The sequence below is a fragment of the Chrysemys picta genome, chromosome 2, assembly GCF_011386835.1.
Source record: "Chrysemys picta bellii isolate R12L10 chromosome 2, ASM1138683v2, whole genome shotgun sequence".
Lineage (NCBI taxonomy): Eukaryota > Metazoa > Chordata > Testudines > Emydidae > Chrysemys > Chrysemys picta.
The window spans coordinates 47,989,522-48,009,638 of NC_088792.1; the positions used below are offsets into that span (position 1 = coordinate 47,989,522).

General features: G+C 43.6%; 1 protein-coding gene and 1 long non-coding RNA gene across 2 annotated transcripts in view; one reads left to right on the forward strand and one right to left on the reverse strand.

The window, feature by feature from the left end:
* Positions 1-6,808: 6,808 nt before the first annotated feature.
* Positions 6,809-9,400, forward strand: LOC135981092 (uncharacterized). The gene is made up of 3 exons (XR_010598057.1): positions 6,809-7,268; positions 7,432-7,480; positions 7,584-9,400. It is a non-coding gene; the product is annotated as an uncharacterized LOC135981092 (long non-coding RNA).
* A 7,821-nt stretch (positions 9,401-17,221) lies between these two features.
* The window catches only part of HEPACAM2 (HEPACAM family member 2), a 28,702-nt gene continuing 25,806 nt past the window's right edge, over positions 17,222-20,117 (reverse strand). Inside the window, exon 10 of the mRNA XM_042857182.2 lies at positions 17,222-17,506. Within this exon, the coding sequence (XP_042713116.1) occupies positions 17,497-17,506 (10 nt within the window). The 3' untranslated portion in view covers positions 17,222-17,496. The remainder of the gene's footprint in view (positions 17,507-20,117) is intronic.

Sequence of the window (20,117 nt, forward strand, 5' to 3'; positions counted from 1 at the left end):
ATGAAGCAATTAAGTGCATAGATGTAACTCGTAGTCATAGGTCCTGGAACTAGGGGTGCAGAGGGTGCTGCAGCACCCCCTGGCTTGAAGTGGTTTCCATCATATACAGGGTTTACAGTTTGGTTTAATGGCTCTCAGCACCCCCACTATACAAATTGTTCCAGCACCCCTGTTGGTAGTAATTAGGCTTTTTAGGTAACACCCTATTAACACGAATAGGAGATATCAGTACTTTTCTTGGTGTCATATTGCTTCAGCCTGCCTTGTTTCAGTCTCAAAAGTGCACATATAATTTACATGTGAGAGTTACTTAAGGACCCTGTTCTGTACTCTTTACTGAGATAAAAGTCACACTCATGTCAACTGAAGTTTCAGCCTGAGGAAGAAGAGCAGGATCAGCTTCTAAAGCTAAAGTCTAGAGTAGGAAAAAGTGGGGTTTTTAAAAAGTGTTAGTAAACAAGTTTTAATTAAGTCGTGCTTAAAAACCTAGGTGAAATCCTGGCCCCATGGAAGGCAATGGCAAACTCCCATGGGGTAAAATTTTCAAAGAGCACCTAAGTGATTTAGGCTCCCAAATCCCATTTTAAAAAACAATGTAGGGCTTTGATACATGGAATTTAAAGCTAAAGTGTGAATTTAAAGCACAATAGCTATTCTGTAATAAGAATGCCCGCAGGAGGACTTATTCCACAATAGCTATTCCGGTCAATTTTCCCATATAGACAAGCCCCAAGCCACTTAGGAGCCTAAATTCAATTGGCCTTCTAAGTGGTGAAGTAAGTCACTCTTGAAAATGAGACTTAGGCTCCTAAATAGCTTAGGTGCTTTCAAATGTTTTACCCATTGCCTTTAAAGGGGCCATAATCCCTCGCCTTCTCCCCTGCCCCATGTAGAAAGGTTTTAACATGTTAAAAACCTGTTAGCTGGTCACATTCAGCCCTTGACCACCCATAGCATTGTTTGAGACCAGATGAAACACTTAATGGTGTTCCTATGTTTTTAAACAGCACTTAATTAAAAGGTTGGCTGGCATGTTATAGACATAATTTTTTCCTCCTAAAGGTAAGGCCTAGAAGGGCTAAAAGCTTCATTCTTTGAAAATGAGAGTTTAAATTCTGGAGAACAGAGGCAAATGTAAAGCAAGACTCAAAATCCACAAACCAGTGAAGATATTCACAATATTAGTGGATCAAAGAAACAATCTGTTTAATTAATATCTAGTTTACGTCCCTATGTCCTTCTCAATACGGAGTTTGTGCTGATGGAACATTTGTATGTTGTTCTAGAATATTAATATTGCCTGGGCTGTGCTTTGTATCTGTAGCTTGGTAATATGTGTATGTCAGAGTGAGAGAGAGAGTCATTTAAGGGCTTCCCACTCTCTTTAGCCCAGTGGAGGAATGTGTTTTGTATATAGGAAAGCATGTAAAATCCTACACAACAATGCCAATATATTTTCTCTTCCATCAAGATCTATTATATTTTGACTCAGGACAAAAGAGAAGCATTAAAGATTCATTTATAAATGGTAATAAGGTCATCATAATACAGTGACTATTTATTTAGAAGTGCAGGTGTCACTAAATGTTTATCTTGACAAATACAATTCTCAACTTTGGCACTAGGTGGCACTCTTGTAAATAATGTCACATTTATACTATTCGATCATGACAAGCTGTAATTCTTAGTTGCTCTATTTTAATACTGCCCCATTAACTAGTTTAGATTACATTTGTGCCTTAATTGATCTGACCCACTGTGTTTTACTCTGGAAATTTGAGCAAAGAGCCTGAAGGAAGTAGAGTGTATATTATCTTTTAAGGTGGGACAGGACTTCCCCGAGCATTTTGGTGTTTACATTGTATGATGAAATGAATCCTTGTTTAACTTTTTATTTGTATTAAATCCTGTGGTATTTAACTCCTTACTTGCTCTCTGGACTTTTGCTGCACATGTGGGATTTCTTTATATCTAAGTTCTTCCTATAGTTTAAGTGAGGAAGTTATTCTTATCTTTCTTTCTAAAAAAGCTCTTAACACTGGCACAGTGCCTTTTAGTATTATAAGATGTGATCCCTTCCTAGACTGTTTGTAAAGAGCTTTGAAATCCTTTTGCTGAATCTTTATTGCTGTCTGGACATGCACAACAACCCACAAAGAAAGAAAAGGACAGTGGAAGCTGGGCTCCTCTTTCAGAGAAGCTGGACTCATTTTACATGCTTTCTATTGAATAGGTACCACAGACAGTATTTTTATCAGGAATTGCATCCTGAACTGGGCAAAACCTTTTGTTTGAAGCATTTTTGGCAAAAAATGCAGATTCAGCAACACAAAAACATTTAGTGAATTCACATTGGATTTGCCAAATTGTTTCAGTCAATTGAAAAAAAAAACAAAAAAACAAAACCTTAACCCCCCCGTGACAGGTTAGATCACAGAAACCCTCTTGGGAGCTGCCACCTGACATGCCAAGACTACTTCTGCCCCTGCTTTCCTGCCCTGTTAGCTTAGGACTTCAGTGCCCTGCCTGGTTTGAGCCAGACCCACTAGCCTGCTGCAAACCCAGACCCAGGTCTGAACCACATCCCCTAACAGCTGTATGCTTGACTGACAGCTTACAGAAGTGTTCTTATCTTTAACACTCAGATGCCCACCTCCCAGTGGGGTCTAAAGCCAAATAAATCAGTTTTACCCTGTATAATGCGTATACAGGGTAAACTCAAAAATTGTTCACTCTCTATAACACTGATAAATATGCACAGCTATTTGCCCCCCACCTAGGTATTAATACATACTCTGAGTTAATTAATAAATAAAAAGTGATTTTTATTAAATACAGAAAGTTGGATTTAAGTGATTCCAAGTAGTAACAGACAGAGCAAAGTGAATTACCAAGTAAAATAAAATAAAACACACAAATCTAAGTCTAATACAGTAATACAACTGAGTACAGATAAAAACCTCACCAGTAAGATTCTTTTTACAGATTAGTCTCCTTCTAGTCTGGGTCCAGCAATCACTCATACCCCCTGTGGTTACTGTCCTTTGTTCCAGTTTCTTTCAGATATCCTTGGGGTGGAGAGGCACTCTCTTTAGACGGCTGAAGACAAAATGGAGGGGTCTCCCAGGGGCTTAAATAGACTTTCTCTTGTGGCTGGCGACGCCCTCCTCTCTCCTATACAAAGTGCGGCTCCAAGAGGGAGTTCTGGAGTCACCTGGGAAAGTCACATGTCCACGCATGACTCTCAGTTTTTACAGGCAGAAGCCATTGCCCACATGGCATCTTGTATGTCTCCAGGAAGACTTCTTATGTGAATTGGAGCATTCCAAGATGCATTGTTCCTTAAGCGCTTCTTGATTGGGCACTTAACTTTGGGAATCCCTTTCTAGAGAAGCTAATGAAATGCCTTACAAAGCTTCCTTAGAAATCAAGCAAGTATACAGCCAATATTCATAACTTTGAATACAAAAATGATATATGTGTACAAATAGGATGAATAGATTCAGTAGAACATAACGTTTACAGAGATATGTTACATGGCACATGTAGCATAAAACATATTCCAGTTATGTCATAAAGCATTATGGGATACATGGTCACCCCCCCCCCCAAATGTTTTGTTTCAACATTTTGGAGATGAAATATTTCAGTTTTTTCGGTTTGACAGAACTTTTCTTTTCAAAGTATCATTTGTTTTTAATAAAATTAATCAACATATTTTTAAAAAATGCTTGAAATCAAACTGAAATATTTCATTTTGGATAGGATTGCAGACAATTTTTTTTTCAACTGTTCAATTTGCTGAAAATTTAAAAAACAAATACTCCTGCACCCCATTTTTTGGTTAGACCTGAAACTTTTTTTTTCTTCTTCCAGAATTACAGAACAGAAAAATCCATTATTCACACATCGCTAATATTGAAAACATTCCTGGCCAGATTGTAATTTGGGGTTAAATTTTTAGGCAGTGGCAAGGATTTGACATGCAACTTCCATTGATGTCATTAGGATCTGCACAGTTTAGAGTCCATGCACCATACTAACAATTTATCTCATTGTTAATAATATGTAACACTATTCAACAAGACTGCGCAATTTACCATTCAAAAACTATTCAAATACAACACTGCATAAAAACAACCTCCTGTGTATTACTGGAGAAATACTGCCAGATTCATTTTACTTCCCTGCAAAGCCACAGCAACAGCTCAGTAAACTCATGATAGGAGATAGTCAGGCCCATTATTTCCAGTTACACAGCACATCACTTCAAATGTAAAACAGTTAGATGTTCTTCATTTGGGGCCTGATCAATCCCCATTGCTGTCAATGGGAGTTTGACTGTGCTCACAGCCACTGACTTCTGTTTTTGCCAATGGATGCTCCTCTCCTCCCCCACCCACCATGTGAGCAGCAGGCAAGGCCTAGGTGGGAAGAGGCTGAATGGGAGCGGGGCTTTGGGGCAGAGCATGGGAGGAGTGGGGGGGTGGGGCCTGGTCCAGGTGCCAGGGCCCACAAAAGTTTAATCCATCCCTGTGGGTGTTGAGCACCCCCTATTTATTTTTGGTGGGTGCTTGAGCCCTGAGCACCCAGATAATCCCTACAAGTGACCCGGGCGCAATGCTGCAGAGGAAAGCAAACTCCCTCCACCCCAAGGTCACCGTCAATCTGACCTGGGAAAAATTTTCTTCCTGGCCCCGTATACAGCGATCACTTGGACCCTGAGCATGTGAGCATTTTAATACAAAGTAATCTCCATCCCGTTGCAGCTTTGTGGTGTAGCTCAAATATAAATACATACAAGGAAACAAAAAAGCAAATGTTTTAAATTGTCTCATTTGAGAGGTAGTAAAAGGGAACCAAAAGGAGAACTTGGCTACTAAAAGAAGCTTCTTTTTGTTGTTGTTGTTTTTTTTTAAAGATATTACAGAACAATAGCTTTCCTCTTCAAATTAGCTATCAGATACCCTTGCAACACATACATAATTATAGAAGCACAATGCTGTGGTTACTTTTAACGTTTGTTTGTTTGCAAGGAGTAGCCACGGTAGCTGGCCATATTTGTTCTAATTTTTCACAGGAGACAGTCAGTTTACTTTGAGCGGGAGTATTTATTCCTTTTACATAATTTCTAAGATACTAATTTTAATGGCTTAACCCTGACTGGTTGAGGCCTAAAGTACATCATTCTACAGGTTTGGTAGACAAGGGTGGGCCAAAATTGTACAAAAGATAACAGGCTGCCTTGTATACCTCTACCCTCCCACTTATGAATCACCCCCCAGCCCAGAAATCCAGAAGGGTGGGGTCTAGGATCAAAATGCCCACCCACTATGGCTACAAGTTTGGTGCTTTGGTCATTAGTACAAATTAAAAGTGTAACAAGAGATTTAAGGGGAAGAGGAAAGTATTTTGCATGCTACTATTACACACCCAGGAAACATCTGTTCGCTCAAGTGTTTCATACTATTCACTTCCTCACCCTTATATTCTGCCCTGACACCAAGTGGCGGGACTTACTACCACCTGAAAAAGGTGAGGAACCCTGGTGGATCAGTCTGTACTCTACTCTGGTCCCAGTGCCTACTGGGGATATCAGCTGGTGGCTCCTTTACGGAGTCATAAGCATTGGTGCGTACCCGGCATGGATCACAAATTCTACCAACACCTCTTCTTTCTGCAGTGAGAGGGAGACCCTGGCGCACATCTAGGTGGAGTGTGTCAGATTGCAGCCCTTCTGGCTGCACTTTTCCCTGCACCTCCTGATCTATGCACACCCCATCCACGGCCCCACAAAATCATGGGACCTCCTTGTCAACCTTCTCCTGGTGCTGGTCAAGAAAACCATCCATCATACCAGGAGGAGCAAGCTGGATGGCGTGTGTGTGTGTGTGGGGGGGGTGATTTCCAAGTGTGGGGCCTACTTATGATCCCTTGTACAGCCACACCTCTGAGCAGAGTTCCTCTGAGCTACGTCCCCTGACCCTCTAGATGCCTTTGAGGAGCAGTGGACACTATCGGCGGCTCTCTGCTTGGTGTCCCCTTCTGGTTGCTTGATTCTTGCCCTCTGACCTTCACTCCCATCTCTGTTTTCTCATTTGTTGTCCTCCCTAATTGCATATGGACAAGCTTCACTGGGCCATTCCCCACAACTAAGGGGGAGGACCTTTATATATGAGGGAGCTTAGGCTTGCCATCTCCCAGACCTACAATAGGTATGCACTGCTAGGTATGCAAAGGTAGCCAAGCTGGGTGGCCTAGAGACAAGAGAGAAAGAGTCAGGGGAACCCAACTAGAAGGTAAGCAGTGTTTTCTGAGTAGCTGTTGAGCCAGGAAGTGCTGAGGAACATTGCAGCTCAGTATCTGAGAAAAAGGGGAAGGAGAAAGGAAGAGCAAGTTGGAGTCTTTGTTCCTGCCTTTTTGCCAGCTGCTGCTTCGTGTCCTGGGGGAGTCTGGAGGAAGGTGGAGACTCTGCTTCCTGTTTGAAGGGGCCATTTGTTTGTGGGAGGAAGATAAGATGGAGATGGTGGGATGGAATCAGAACTGCTTAGTTGTGTCATGTGCCTTCTATTCCTAACAACCAACAGAGATTCTCCTTTAAATCAGGATATTATGATAAATAGCTGCCCAGTGGGGGATTGTGATGGGGTGTGCTCCCCACACTAGCCTGGCAAGAGCTGATTAGGGCCACCTGGGCTCAATCAGCTAATTATGCTGCAAACAGGGCAGCTTTAGGCTGGAGGCAGCTAATTACAGAGAGGCTCACCTGTGCAGGAACAGGCAGGACCTATGAAGCCACGTAGCGGCCTAGAGGCTAGACTGCTGGGAAAGGCTGCAGGAAGGTAGGTAGCTGTTACTCCCTCTGACAAGGCTCCTTGGAGCTGATACACCCAGCGAGTGAAGGGGAACCAAAATGGTTAGAAGTAGTTTAGGAAAGGAGCAGTGAGGGCAGACAGAGAAAGCCCAGGGCTGCTAAGCTGATGGTCCCTGGACTGGTACCCAGAAAAGAGAGTAGGCCTGGGTTTTCCTACAAGCCACCAAGGGTGTGGCACGGAACTGAGGCAGTGAGTGGGAAGACTACCTGTGATTGCTGATGGACTGGACCCCGGAAGGGAAATGCTGAGTGACCTAGACAGAGGGCTACGTCACGAAGGAGACACTGAGAGTTCTGGAGTAAGAGGAGCTGCACACCAAAGTTAGAGTGAAGGTGTGCAAACCATGGACAGCCTTGAGAGCTAATGCCCAGAGGAGGAGGCGCCAGCCCAGCGGTGAGTGGTGCACCCTGTGACAGGGATGCTGTAGTATGATGTGTGTAGGATTTCTGGGAACTCTACTTTCAGGATGGGCTTGATACGATAGAGTGGTATACGTGGAGGAAGGAATAAAGACTGAATGTTGTACTGTCTTGGCTCCTTCTCTTTTTATGCTCAGACACTGAACACAAGAGGGAGTGGCCCATGGATAGTTCTGAATGAAGCAGGTAATCTGTCAATTTTATACTAGAACACTAAAATCTGTTTTATATACTTCTTTCTCTTGGACCAGATATTTATGCAGCCTTCACATTCCTTTTTATTTTCCAGCTTCTGGAGCTCCAGGGCCTCCTAAACCATCTGTCACTGTAAGCCAGCATGGAGACCTTCTCGTGTCCTGCTTTCTCTTGCAGATTTTTGATGGGTCGTTTCTTGTTCTTTTCCCCCACTCCTCTCCACATCCCCCAGCAAAGCACTGATGAGTGGTGAGGATGCACCAATATTTTCTTCATTACGGTAGTGCAGACTCCACTGAACTGGTAGGAGAAAGAAGGAGCTAGACTGCTTGGGATTCATGTTTAAGCATATCTGAGCAAACACAACATGAGACATATATGAGCTGTGAGGTATTTAAGCTGCATAACTGTTCCTCGGGCTTCCTATTTTTTTTTTAAAGCACTCTTCAACTACTATTGTGGCAGCATATTCCATTATTTCTAAGCTTTTATATGAATTGTAGGGGCACCACCTAATGGTAAATATTAAATGGTACAACTCGAAATTGTGCTAAATATTAAGTGGTACAATTTCAAATTGTGCTAACTTACGTCCTAACACACGCTGTGCTGCAAACTAACCTTTGGGATCATCCCATCACAAATGAACACCCAGCTCTGGTTGACACTTCACTTGTGAATATTAATATTTGTACAGGGCATAGGTAAGCAAGGCACTTTGCATACAAGTATAAAATTACAGGGTCTTCCACTAGAAGTTTCCCTTTCAATGACATTGCTGATCAAGTCCCAGCCTCTCCAGATAAACGTGGACTTGAACTGTTAAAATGGATTATCTCTGGTGGCACAGTCACCCAGTAGAAAAGATCAAGTCATTTTTATGGGACAAATGGGGTAAAATATTCTTCCATTTAATGCCAGAGAAAAGCAGGTGGTTGAGATAATGAGGGGAGAGTGAAAAATGTGAGTATTTCCAATCATGCCTGCCAGCAGGGATGGCTTCAGTTCAATGATTCATTTTGTTATTGCCTGGGCTACTGTGGCCATATGTAAAATTTAGTAGAATATATTTATTTTGGTACTTATATGGCCCTTACCATAGTTGTATCAAAAGCCTCGTAATCATTTAATGGATCTTATCCACACAGTATCTCTGTAGTATTATCCCCATTTTACAAGTGGGGAACTGAGGCACAGGGTGGATTATTGACTTGACTTGTGCAAGGTGACATGAAGTCTGTGGCTGGGCCAGGATGTGAGCTCAGATTTCTTGAAGCCAAGTCCAGGATTCTATCCACTAAACCATCTTTCTTCCCCTGAAAAATCTGGGTTCTACAAAGCTTTTGATGATCCTTATTAATGCTTATTTGTATCCTATGAACTTGTCAGCCCAATCAGGAGATTTCCCTTCTTAGTGACCATCACCTTTGCCCTTCACACAACAATCGTGGGGCCCATCCCTGAGGTCCCAGCAATAGTCTTAATTTGATTGCTGAAACGGCTGTGTGTGTGTGTCTAGGGGTGGGGTTAATTTGTAACACCCAGGATGTTTAAGGGGTGGTGTAGTGGGGCGGTTGTCCCGCTCCAGTTAGAAAGGGGTTACAAGCAGCCAAGGGAGACTGTTTGGGTAGTCAGCCATGGGTGTGGCTGACCCAATTAGGGCACAGCTGGCCCTGATAAAAGGGCAGGCTGAGAGAGACTCTTGCTCTAGCTGAGGAGCAGAGAGGATTAGGCTGCCTGGGAGAGCAAGCAGGGTAGGGAAAGGCAGGCAGAGCAGGGCTAGGGAAAGGCAGGCAGAGTTGAGGAGCTCTGGCCTGGTGAGTCCCTAGGCTGAGGCCTTGCTAAAGGCCAGGGGAGGTCCTAGGGCTGTAGGGAGGCAGCTGGGGCTAGAAAGGCAGCAGGTCCAACCCCCTTGCCAGTGATGAGTGGCCATTACAGACTGCAGTTTGCCCCTGAGAGAAGGGGCTAGATGTTGTCTGGCAGTAGCCACTGAGGCAAGGTGGGTATAGGGGGCTGGGGTTCCCCTGGGAGGGGAGACCCGGGGGCTGGGGGCACTGTTGTTGGGCAGCACCCCAAGATAAGGGGCACCGGGGTCTGGGGGGGGACGCGGAGCCTGAAGTGCTACAAGTGGTGGAGATCAGGAGAAAGCAGGTACTGGCAGTAAGACACCAGCCAGCAGGAGGTGCTCTGAGGCTGGAATCAAGCTAATTCCTGGATGACCAGCAGGAGGTGTTACCCTGGTGAGTCAGTGAATTGCTACAGATGGGAACATTCTCATAAGGTGCTCAAGGCCTGAGTTAAGCATTCCTGAACACCCCATATCATGCCTCACAGTGGTATACAATAACTCTTCTAAGAACAGATATAATGCTTCACAGCATCTTATTACAGAGACTTTGTTTCTGGGTTGCTCTGGTCAGTGATCATCATCATTATCTTTTGCCGTCAGCTGGAATCCATGGTGGCTCAACCTCTCTATCTGATCTTGAGGACACATTATTTATTTCCCCACAGAAAATGGAATTGTTCACAGTTGACAGGGGAACAATTAAATGGCAAAGCTTACATCTCTATTTATCTCTTTACGAGAGAGAGAGAGAAAAACACTCTTTCTAATTTGGTTGTCTGCATATCAAAGGTTTGGATCAGGTATTACTTTCTCAGTAACCTCCTCCTCCCATCCTAAGAGCCTGATCCAAAGCCCCTTGAAGTCAGTGGAGCGACTGACTCTACTAGGCCCTAAAAGCAACTAACACATGTATGTTCAGGAGTATCTGTTGCAGATAACACCTGCTGCAGAAAGGTTCATAACTTCCTTTATAGGAAAAGAGCATTTTCTTCTCATCCATTAACAAGTCTTTATAATACTGCAGTGTGTCAGAGCTTGTTTCACACGTATATCTGATTTTTGCAGCAAAAGTAACTAAATCATTGTTTAAATTATCACAGGAGGGCAAAGAATAAACAGAGTTTGAATGGGATTTTAGATCAGTGTTGTGTGTTTTTTGTTTAATAGCCAGCAATAAACTGATACAGCAAAAGACAAGTGAACAGAACAATATAATATAAGCAGAAGGCGGATTGCATATACAGTATTTGCTTGCTAATCCCATGGAAAAAACACATTTTTGTTTGTGTAGGTGATGTTATCTGCCATTTTGCTGGACAGTTTTGTTCTGCAGGGCAATGTCCAATTCCAAGTAGACATTTTTTCCTCTTCCCATAGGAGAATTCAGTTTATTCTATTTCTTTTTTTTGCATTTTGTTTAGTATGTGTAAATTTTGCTTATAAATGGGAAATGTGACCTTCTCAGTAATGTATTACATATAATGCCAGATTATGGATGGTAGTGTGCATAGGCACATGACAGAGAACCTACAGTGGAATAATGGGATGGAAGTTGGTCAGTTCTGTTCTGTCCCTCCTGGAAAAAAGTCTTCTGCAGGTCCTGTGTAGCAGGAGCTGGAAAAGGATTGAGGCATAGGGGATTCAGAGAGCAATCTAGGAGTCAGCAAATGGCTTACATATTTGTGTATACCATACACTACTTAACTGACAATGGTCTCTAGGCATAGCCATTCATACAGACTATTCCTAATTGTAGGGCTACTGGTCCACAACAAGGATGATATCAGTGGTGCTTTAGCTGTGTGTATAATGTCACTATTTGGGGTTCTATTATGTCTTTACTATGTGGCAGCTCTTTATTTGAAAATTTAACATACTTTCTTTTGCATTACATCTAGATTTTTAGTTGACATTTATTGGCAAATAGTAATCTACATATTAAACACAAGCAAACCCTTTCTCTCTACAGCTAGCTGGAAGATCTGGCTAGGTAGCAAAATGAGTGTGGTTTTTCTGTGCAGGAGAGAGGCAGTAGAATAGGATGAACCTTTACATGGGAGCATACAACACTTGTGCTCACTAGAGCTGTGCTCCATTGGGCTCTATTATGGAAGAGTAATTTGGTTGGTGCGGAGGGCCAGGCATACAGCCAGTATGACTGGGACTGCTGACCAAAGTGTCCCATAATGGACAGTGCAGCTGCTGAAGCCGGTAACGATGCCCATAGGTTATAGTGGAAGCTGCGGAGCAGCTACCACAGCTACACTGCAGCCTAGCTGCAGGTGGTGGTGGTGGTAATGGAGTCCCAACCCAAGATTCCCGAGAACTTCCCTGTGCATAGTCTATTCGCTCAGAATTCACTCCACAGTAAGTCATGTAAACTTTTTCCAAACTTCTTTCCAATAATGGTTCAAACTACATTATCAAATGACATAAATACAGACAGATGTTTAGTACCAGGCTTTCAAAAGAACTCAGCACATGCAAATGGGGCAGATTTTCAAAAGACTTCAGCTCCCATTTAAGCACCAAGACAAAGGTCCGATTTTCAAAAGTGCTGAGCAATCAATGTGCTGAGCTCCCTTGAAAAACTAGCCCTGAATGAATAACGGATCATAATAAAATAAGAAGATAGTATTGTCCTCGCATGGATTATATTGCCTGCCTTTAAAGGAGGGCTGGCCAACTTTTTCTGTCTAAACTGTGGTGTGTTTTTAAAAAAAACAAAAAAAAAAAACAACAGAAAATTGGGTTTTTGATTGATGTGAAAAAATTTGACTTTTTATCAAATGAACACATGAAAACCCAAACAATTCTGGTGCTTGGCCGAAAAATGTTTCATAAATGCCATCATGGTGCCTCTCAGGATTTGTTGTTTGGATGCTTTGTGTCCCCATCTGCCTCTCTTCACTGGGTTCTTCAGCCAGACCTCAGCTCTCACGATGTGTGCAACTTCGTCTCCAGAGAGTTGAGTATGAGTTTTTGTATATTACAGATAGATTCAAGAAATGGTAGACAACAGTCTTGTCTTTTCAATCAAAGACATAGTGGCATAGCAACGTCTGGGAGAAGCAAGGCACGAACAAGTATTAATGTATCATCCCCTTTATTTTCAGCATGATTACATTTTTTTTCTTATTGCTAAAGGAAGAGAAGACATAGGTATGAAATCAGAAAATGCACAGTTCTGCTCCCCCAAGACTCATGCTTCCAGAATAGGAACAAGTTATACACATACGTGCTTATACTCCAGGTGTTCTACACATATTCATACCAGTAACTGGCATTTCCACAAAATGGTTGGCTACTGATTTTCTTTTAAATGGCTGCGTGATCATGTGCCTGTACACATGTGCGCACACACAGAGCTATTAAACATTACAGAATGCATAGCATATTTTAAATTATTTTATTAAAATATTTATACAGGTATATTACAAAGGCCTAAACTAGATCTAATTTAGACTTATTCACTTAAGACATTAATAGATGGCATAAGTTTACACAAGGTTATTTTATATGGCGAGAGAAAATCAAGAAAGCAAACACTGCGGGAACAGTTGTATCTTACACTTGGATACCAGGCAAAAGTGTGCTTTAAATTGACTTAGAAGGTTGTTAATGATATTAAATTAATCTATAACTTTCAATTGAAGTGAGACAGCATGGCTAGGACAGAGGGTTGGGGGTCAGGAGGACTGGGTTCTTATTTGCAGCTCTGCCACTGACTTGCTGGCTTCAGTTAAGTTATTGCAGATTTACACTGCTGTAACTGAGAGGGTTAAGGGTTAAATCATATCCCTGAGCTTGTGGCCATGGAGAGTTTCTTAGCAGTGGAGCCAGTGCTGGTCTGCTGCACAATGTGGGGCAGGATTCTGTAGGGGCTGAGCAGCAGGAAACATAGAGATGAATATCCATTGTTACACAGATCCACCTCTTTCCCTGGCCTTCCCCATAGAACAGGGGCGGGCAAACTTTTAGGCCTGAGGGCTGCATGCCGCATTGGGTTTCGTAAATTGTATGGAGGGCCGGTTAGGGGAGGAGGTCATGACTTGGCCTCCACCTCCTATCTGCCCTCCCTGGGACTCCTGCCGCATCCAACCCCCGTCCCCTGACGGCTCCTCTGGGACATCTGCCCCATCCACACACACCCGCTCCCTGTCCCCTGACCGCCCACAGACCTCTGCCGCCCCATCCAACCCTTCCTCTCATTCCTGACGGCCCACCCTGGAACCCCTGTGTAGCGGGGTGGACACCCGCTCCTGCCCGGAAAGGCTTGAAAGCAGCCCTGAAAGAGGGCTGCAGTGGTAAAAGCAGCTCTGGAGAGGGCTGCAACTCTAAAAGCTGGGCTGATTGGGGAAGCGGACACAGCTGGGCCACACCCCAATAAGAGGCTGTGAGCCAGAAGCCCACTCAGTCTCTCTCTGCATTCAGAGAGAGAGAGAGAGAAGGGCCTGGCTGCTAGGGAGCTGAGCAGGGCTGGGGGAAGGCTAGAGGAGCTGAGGTGCTCCAGCCTGGAAAACCCCCAGGCTGTGGGCCTAGCTGAGGGCCTAAGACCAGTACCAGGGCTGCAGAGTCTGCATGCTTACACCCTGCCCCATCCAACCAGGCCTTCTCCCTGTCCCCTGACTGCCTCCGGAACCCCTGCCCTTTATCCAACCCCCACTGCTCCTTGCCCCCTGACTGCACTGCCTGGAGCACCGGTGGCTGGCGGCGCTACAGACGCGCCGCCCGGCTGGAGCCAGGCCATGCTGCCGCCATCATGCAGCACAGAGTCCGGGTCAGGCCGGGCTCTGCAACTGCAATGCCCCAGGAGCTCATAGCCCCGCCACCCAGAGCATTGTGCCGGCGGCAGAGTGAGCGAGCTGAGGCTGCGGGGGAGAGGAGACAGCAGGAGAGGGGTTGGGGGTAAGCCTCCCTGGCCAGGAGCTCAGGGGCCAGGCAGGACAGTCCCATGGGCTGGATGTAGCCCACAGGCTGTAGTTTGCCTATCTCTGTCATAGAAACTGACCAGCCCTAAGGCTATCTCTTCCAATGGGAATTTGCCCTTTTTCTGCATTTGAGAAGAGTCAATTAAGAGGCAGCAGCTAGAATTTAAGCTACAAACAGTCACTTGGGTGAAAGACAAAATAGCAGTATTTTAAAATCAGGGTGATGCAGTGGTACTATAAATCAGTTTTGTGTCACTATACAAACACCTCCACTTTTGTCCTGGGAGCAGGAAGAAGCCCTGGTGCCCCTGCAGCAATATTAAAGGGTGGCTAGATGCTATGTTGAAAAGCACTTTAGAAATCTCCACTACAGAGTTTTAGGAGAAATTCAAATATCTTGCCCGCTCCAAAGGGGCAACTCAAAGACTTTGCACATTTCAAAACCGCCCCAACCTTTAAGACCGCATAAGTGGATCTCTATTTTGGATAAGGACAAAGTTCTAGGGGATTAGACCACATAGTTTCCCAATTCCTCCCAGTGGCTTCAGCACTCTTAGGAGTTCTGGATAGATATGGGAACTTTCAGCCTGACCTGACCCCTCTTCACCAATTGGCTGGATCTGAAAGGACAAAAGGGTGATCAGTGGAACCAACAGTATCTTTGAGATCACCCCTCTACTTCCTTCAAAGCTGTGGAGCAGCAGCAATGAAATGCTAAATTCTCATTGCCTATAGTGCAGAAGATGGCACCCTGATTCCCTTTCGATCTCTCCATGGTAGATGGAAATATTTACAGGGAGGGGAGATCATTCTCCTTTAGAGAAGGAAACCGAGAGAAAGTTTAATAAGCTCCATATAGGAAATGTGTTTTTTATTGTTTCAAAAGCCTGCAACATTCCCACGCTGCTCTTAGTAAATAAAGTACATAAGTGCTGGTACAGCACTTATGTACCAGTTACTGGTAATGGAAACAATAGCAACCAACCCTAAACCTCTGCCTAATCATCTCCCCCATAACAGGCTGTTACTAGGGTGGTTAGTTTGTTTTCCTTACAGAGACTCTATCCCAGAGCATAGTTCCATCTTCTACTTAGGCTCAAATGCCTTTTATATCCTGGTTGGTTCTAACTGAATCCACCTGTTTGGGTGAGTCAGTGGTCCACTTGCATTTCCATGCAGTATAGCAACACCTGATAGCAGGATGCCTCAACAGAGAATATCTGCATTCCTATGCATCTGCTACCACAATGGTTCTTGGTACTATTGGAGCCTCCTGATGTTTAAATGTTGATCTAGTCTAGCCTCCCCTTCAGATCACAATAATTACTCATAGATTAACTGATATCTAACGAATAGAAAACAGGCTCTCAGGGTGGGATCCACAAAAGTACTGAGGCACCTAACTCCCATTTTGGGGTGCCACTGTGATCCACAAAACTCCTGCTCCGCTGCCACATAATCCAATCAGCTCCTAAACTGTCTCGGTGTCCAAGTTTTTGCAATAAAATTTCCCTAGGTGCTTATGTTTCAGTCCCTGAGCACGCACACTGCTTCCTCACTCTGGGTGCCTGGACACCTATCTCCTGCCTAAGTCCCGTGTGATCCACAAGCAGGGGAAAGGCCACTAAGTCATGTGCAGTGCCCAATCCAGTAGGAGTGATGAGAGGCTGCCTAACTTCATGCAGTAGCAACCATCCCTCTTAGAACCTTCATCCCAGTTGTTAGGGTATTCACCCAAGGTGCAGGAGACCCCCCAGTTCAAATCCCCAAGACCTGATGAGGAGAAAGGATTTGAACAGGAATCTGCCACTTCCCATTTGAGTGTCCTCACCACTGGTCTATAGTCATTCTAACTCTTTTTGGGACCAATTAATATTTAATTATTCAATTACTTAAAGTGGAACAGCTTCAATAGGAGAGATTGAGGAATCCCCCCATCAGAATATCCCATATAGCTTAGTGGGTAGAGCAGTCTCCTAAGAGGTAGATGATACCTGTTCAAATCCCTTCTCCTCATCAGAAGGGTGGAGACATGATGCAGGAGTCATGTCCCCACCTTTTGGGTGAGTGCTGTAACCACTGGGCTAAGGGTTATAAGGGATGTCCTCCTCTTCCTTCCTCCCCACCCCCACCCCCACCCCCAGCTGTGGAGTTAAACGGCCTCTGAGCATGCCTATTGGATCAGGCCCTGCATGTGACTAAGGCGGAGGAGTGCCTATTTCCCCCCTAGTTTGTGGATCACTAGCAGAGACGGGTGCCTCCCTGCAGCCCAGACTTTGGTTCCTATCTCTTTGAGATGGGTGGGGCTTAGCAGACACACCTCTCATCGCCATCTCCCATTGGCTAGCTTAAGCAGAAAGCTGCCTAGTATCCTGACTTGTGTGGATCACACTTTAAGGTGCTTAGTTCTCCTCATTCATTGTACAGGGAGCCTAGGTACTTAACTCAGGCTTTGTGGATTGCAGTGTTGTTCCCATAATTGTCTAGGCACCTAACTGTTAGGTGTTGCAACTCGCCTGGATCACAAAGTCTAAGAACCTTTTGTGGATCTGGGCCTTAAGAGGATAAAAATGGGAAGACAGCTTACATGCAAAGGAAACACAAATTAATAAAAACAAAACATTCTGAATAATATACATATATACATTTTTAACTAACTATGACAAATTAGTTTTTATAAATTGGTAAATTACAGATTAAAGTTACAAGAAAAATTTTGATACTGATTTTTTTTTAAAAGGATTTATTTTTCAGTCTGACACATTGTATTGTTTATTATTTGCCAATGTGCCACAGCTTCTCTTTTAAAAGTCCACCCAATGGAAAGTTTAATACAATTTCCTTTCCATGTTACGATATAACTAGCAAGGAAAGTCCTTTGGTCTGACTCCTAGGCAGCAATCCCAGACTTAACGCTATAGTATTTATTATCTATATTTTCTTTTGCCTCTGTTTTCTTTTTGTAGTTCATAATGCAAAACATTGTCAGCAATTAAAAAATCCCAGCTGTTTCAAGAAACCATTAGTTAAACAAAACCAATAACAATCCAGTATGGGAGGAGCAATAAAGAAAAAAATGGCTAGATTAAGAAAGTATTATCATTTCAGAAATGCTAGCTTAGTCCTTTGCCATTTTGAGAGCTGCAGGCATTTGCTTTCCATTTCCAGTAAAGACACCAAAGTTAACATTTGCATTAGGATGTCCTTGATTTGCTGTGCTTGCATCTTCATGTACCTCTAGAAAAGAACAGAACTTTGATATTTATGCAATTAACAAGTGTACATTTTCAATATGATGAGCTGGGGTTTAGCAGTATGATGCTCGTTAATATTGGTGATGGTTGTATGACTAAGATGCTGTGCACTATGCTGAATATTTACCCTCAGAAGTCAAAGTAGTTGTGGCTCAATGAAAATGGTACAGTACTTTCCAGAATGGTATTGTAGTAGCTGACGATACTGATAAGTTGACACTGATATTGTTCTCACAAATTCAGGAACTGACATTGCTTATACCTTTAGAATGCCTGTGGGTAAACTGTGGCATTAATTTAGAAGAGTAAAAGTTGTGATGGTATTGCTATCAGACATTCCTGTGTGCGACAAAACGTAACACTAATGCAGCCCAGCTTCTTAGTGATTGTCTTGGTGATGAAAGTGTAGTTTTGATGTTATATTAAAATATCCCTTCATTGTAAGAGTCAGAAAAGTTCTTCCAGACATACAAATGTGCAGTTTATATGCTACATGCATATCATCACTATAAGCCACACAGACCCTGAGCACCCATGGGTTACTAGCATCTCAGCAGGGGGCACTGGTTACCAGCTCAAGGAAAGAGGGCTACGGACAGAAAAAATACTCTTGGAGAGGGAGAACTTCTAGAGACATTTTTACGGGGTCCCCAGTCCATGGTCATTTTCACAGAGACTCCCATACATTTACAATTTTTCAAGGCAACTTTCTACCCTTGTATACCTGATACGCAGTTTTCACTGTGGTAGGATGCCAATGGTGTGGTGTAAATTATGAGGTTAGCTGTTTGCATTGTGTTTTCACAGAGAGGGACTGACTGAGGTACAGTACTGAACATGAGTAACAGAACAGTCAACCATTCCTGAGTCTCAGAGGTCTCATTTCAGAAAGGTATGTGCAGTGGTGAGGCAGCCCTGGACTAGGCAAAAATTATGCCACCCCAGTTAATATAACACCTAATCATGGTGGTTCTCTGGTGAGATCTCTCTTTTAGATGCTGCAAATGTTTCAGCATGTTCATTCATTATCAGTAATAATGTACTCTACCAACTGTTAATGACAAGCAGGGACATGCTGAGTCAGTGCAGGCTCTCACAAGTCTGCTGTTGAAATGATGGGAAATATACAGATTTCCACTGCTCTTTGGCAGTCAGCGCAGCAGAAATTTGTGGCATAATAATGCTGTGTGTGTGTGTGTGTGTGTGTGTGTGTGAGAGAGAGAGAGAGAGAGTATGTGAGAAACTGAGTTGGAATGAATGTGTGTTTTTGCTTCCTTTCAGATGAAGATTGTATCGAAGTTATAACAGCTTTCTCCTCTTAGATGAGATACGAGGTGTGAACTTTCACCAGTTGAAAGCTTTGTAAACTTTAGCCTGTTATTGCCAGTTTCCCAGTTTTGTGTGCGGCAAAATGATGTAACAGTTTTTCATAGATATTCAAGTTCAGTTTAAGAGATACTGAGGGTGCATGAGAAGTTTGGATGAAAGGTTGTGTTTTATTTGACAATTCTTTTTATGGACCCATTCAGGCCCTCCACTAGCCACTGATGTCAGATTGTGTTCTGTGGTTGTTTACCCAAGGGGTGTGGGTGAGAGCAACTTCCTCAAAATGGTTCTCATGTTTTTATTTTGATTCTTCTTGGGGTTTTGCAAAGTATGTGATATGCAATGCCTAATATCTTGAGGAAATGGCCACTTTTAGCTGGAATTTTCCAGACTATTGTTAACTTAAAGATTGCATCTTTTCAACTTGATTGGCCCAGATGGTTGGAGCCCCAGTTGTTCTTCACACCTGGCTTTGCTTGAAGACATCATACGGAGGTGTAAGGTGAAGCAAATGATGACCACAACTATAAGAATGAAGGTCAAGGCAGAAGGTGGTCAGTGTTCAAGCATGAAAAGAGAGAAAGCCAAGAGTGCAACATTCAGGCTTTATTCCTTTCTTCATATATACTGTCCTCTCTCATCAAGCAGTTTTTTGCAAGTCAAAGCCTTGTAGGGTATGTTTACGCTTGGAGCTGGGGGTGTGATTCCTGGCTTGAGGAGAAAATACTTGCACTAGGTCTCATGCACTAAAAGTAGGATGTAGTCATGGCAGCGTGAGCTGCAGGACAGGCTAGTCACCCTGTGTGCCCACCTGAGATCCTCAATACTTACTTGAGTGGCTAGGCCATCCTGCTGTTCACCCTGCCATGGCTACCTTCTATTTTTACTGCACTGGCTTGATGAGAGCTAGCACAGGTATGTCTCCTTGAGCTGGGAATCACACGCCCAGCTCCAAGTGTAGAGGTACTCCAAATTCCTAGACATTACCCTATACATAAGCGTACTATCCTACCATAAAACCCCCTATTGGGAAGCTCTCTCTATCATAATAAAAGGCCTTATGTTTTTTCGGACCAGCAAAGACACCTGAAGAAGCTAACCCGCCTGCTTTTCCAGGCTGGTCACCTATAGAAGGAAGAGGGGAAGACTACTGCTATGGGCTACACCAGCCTGAAGTCTCACCATTTGTGAAACCTTGCTAGGATAAGAATGGCCATACTGGGTCAGAGAAATGGTCCATCTAGCCCAGTATTCTGTCTTTGGACAGT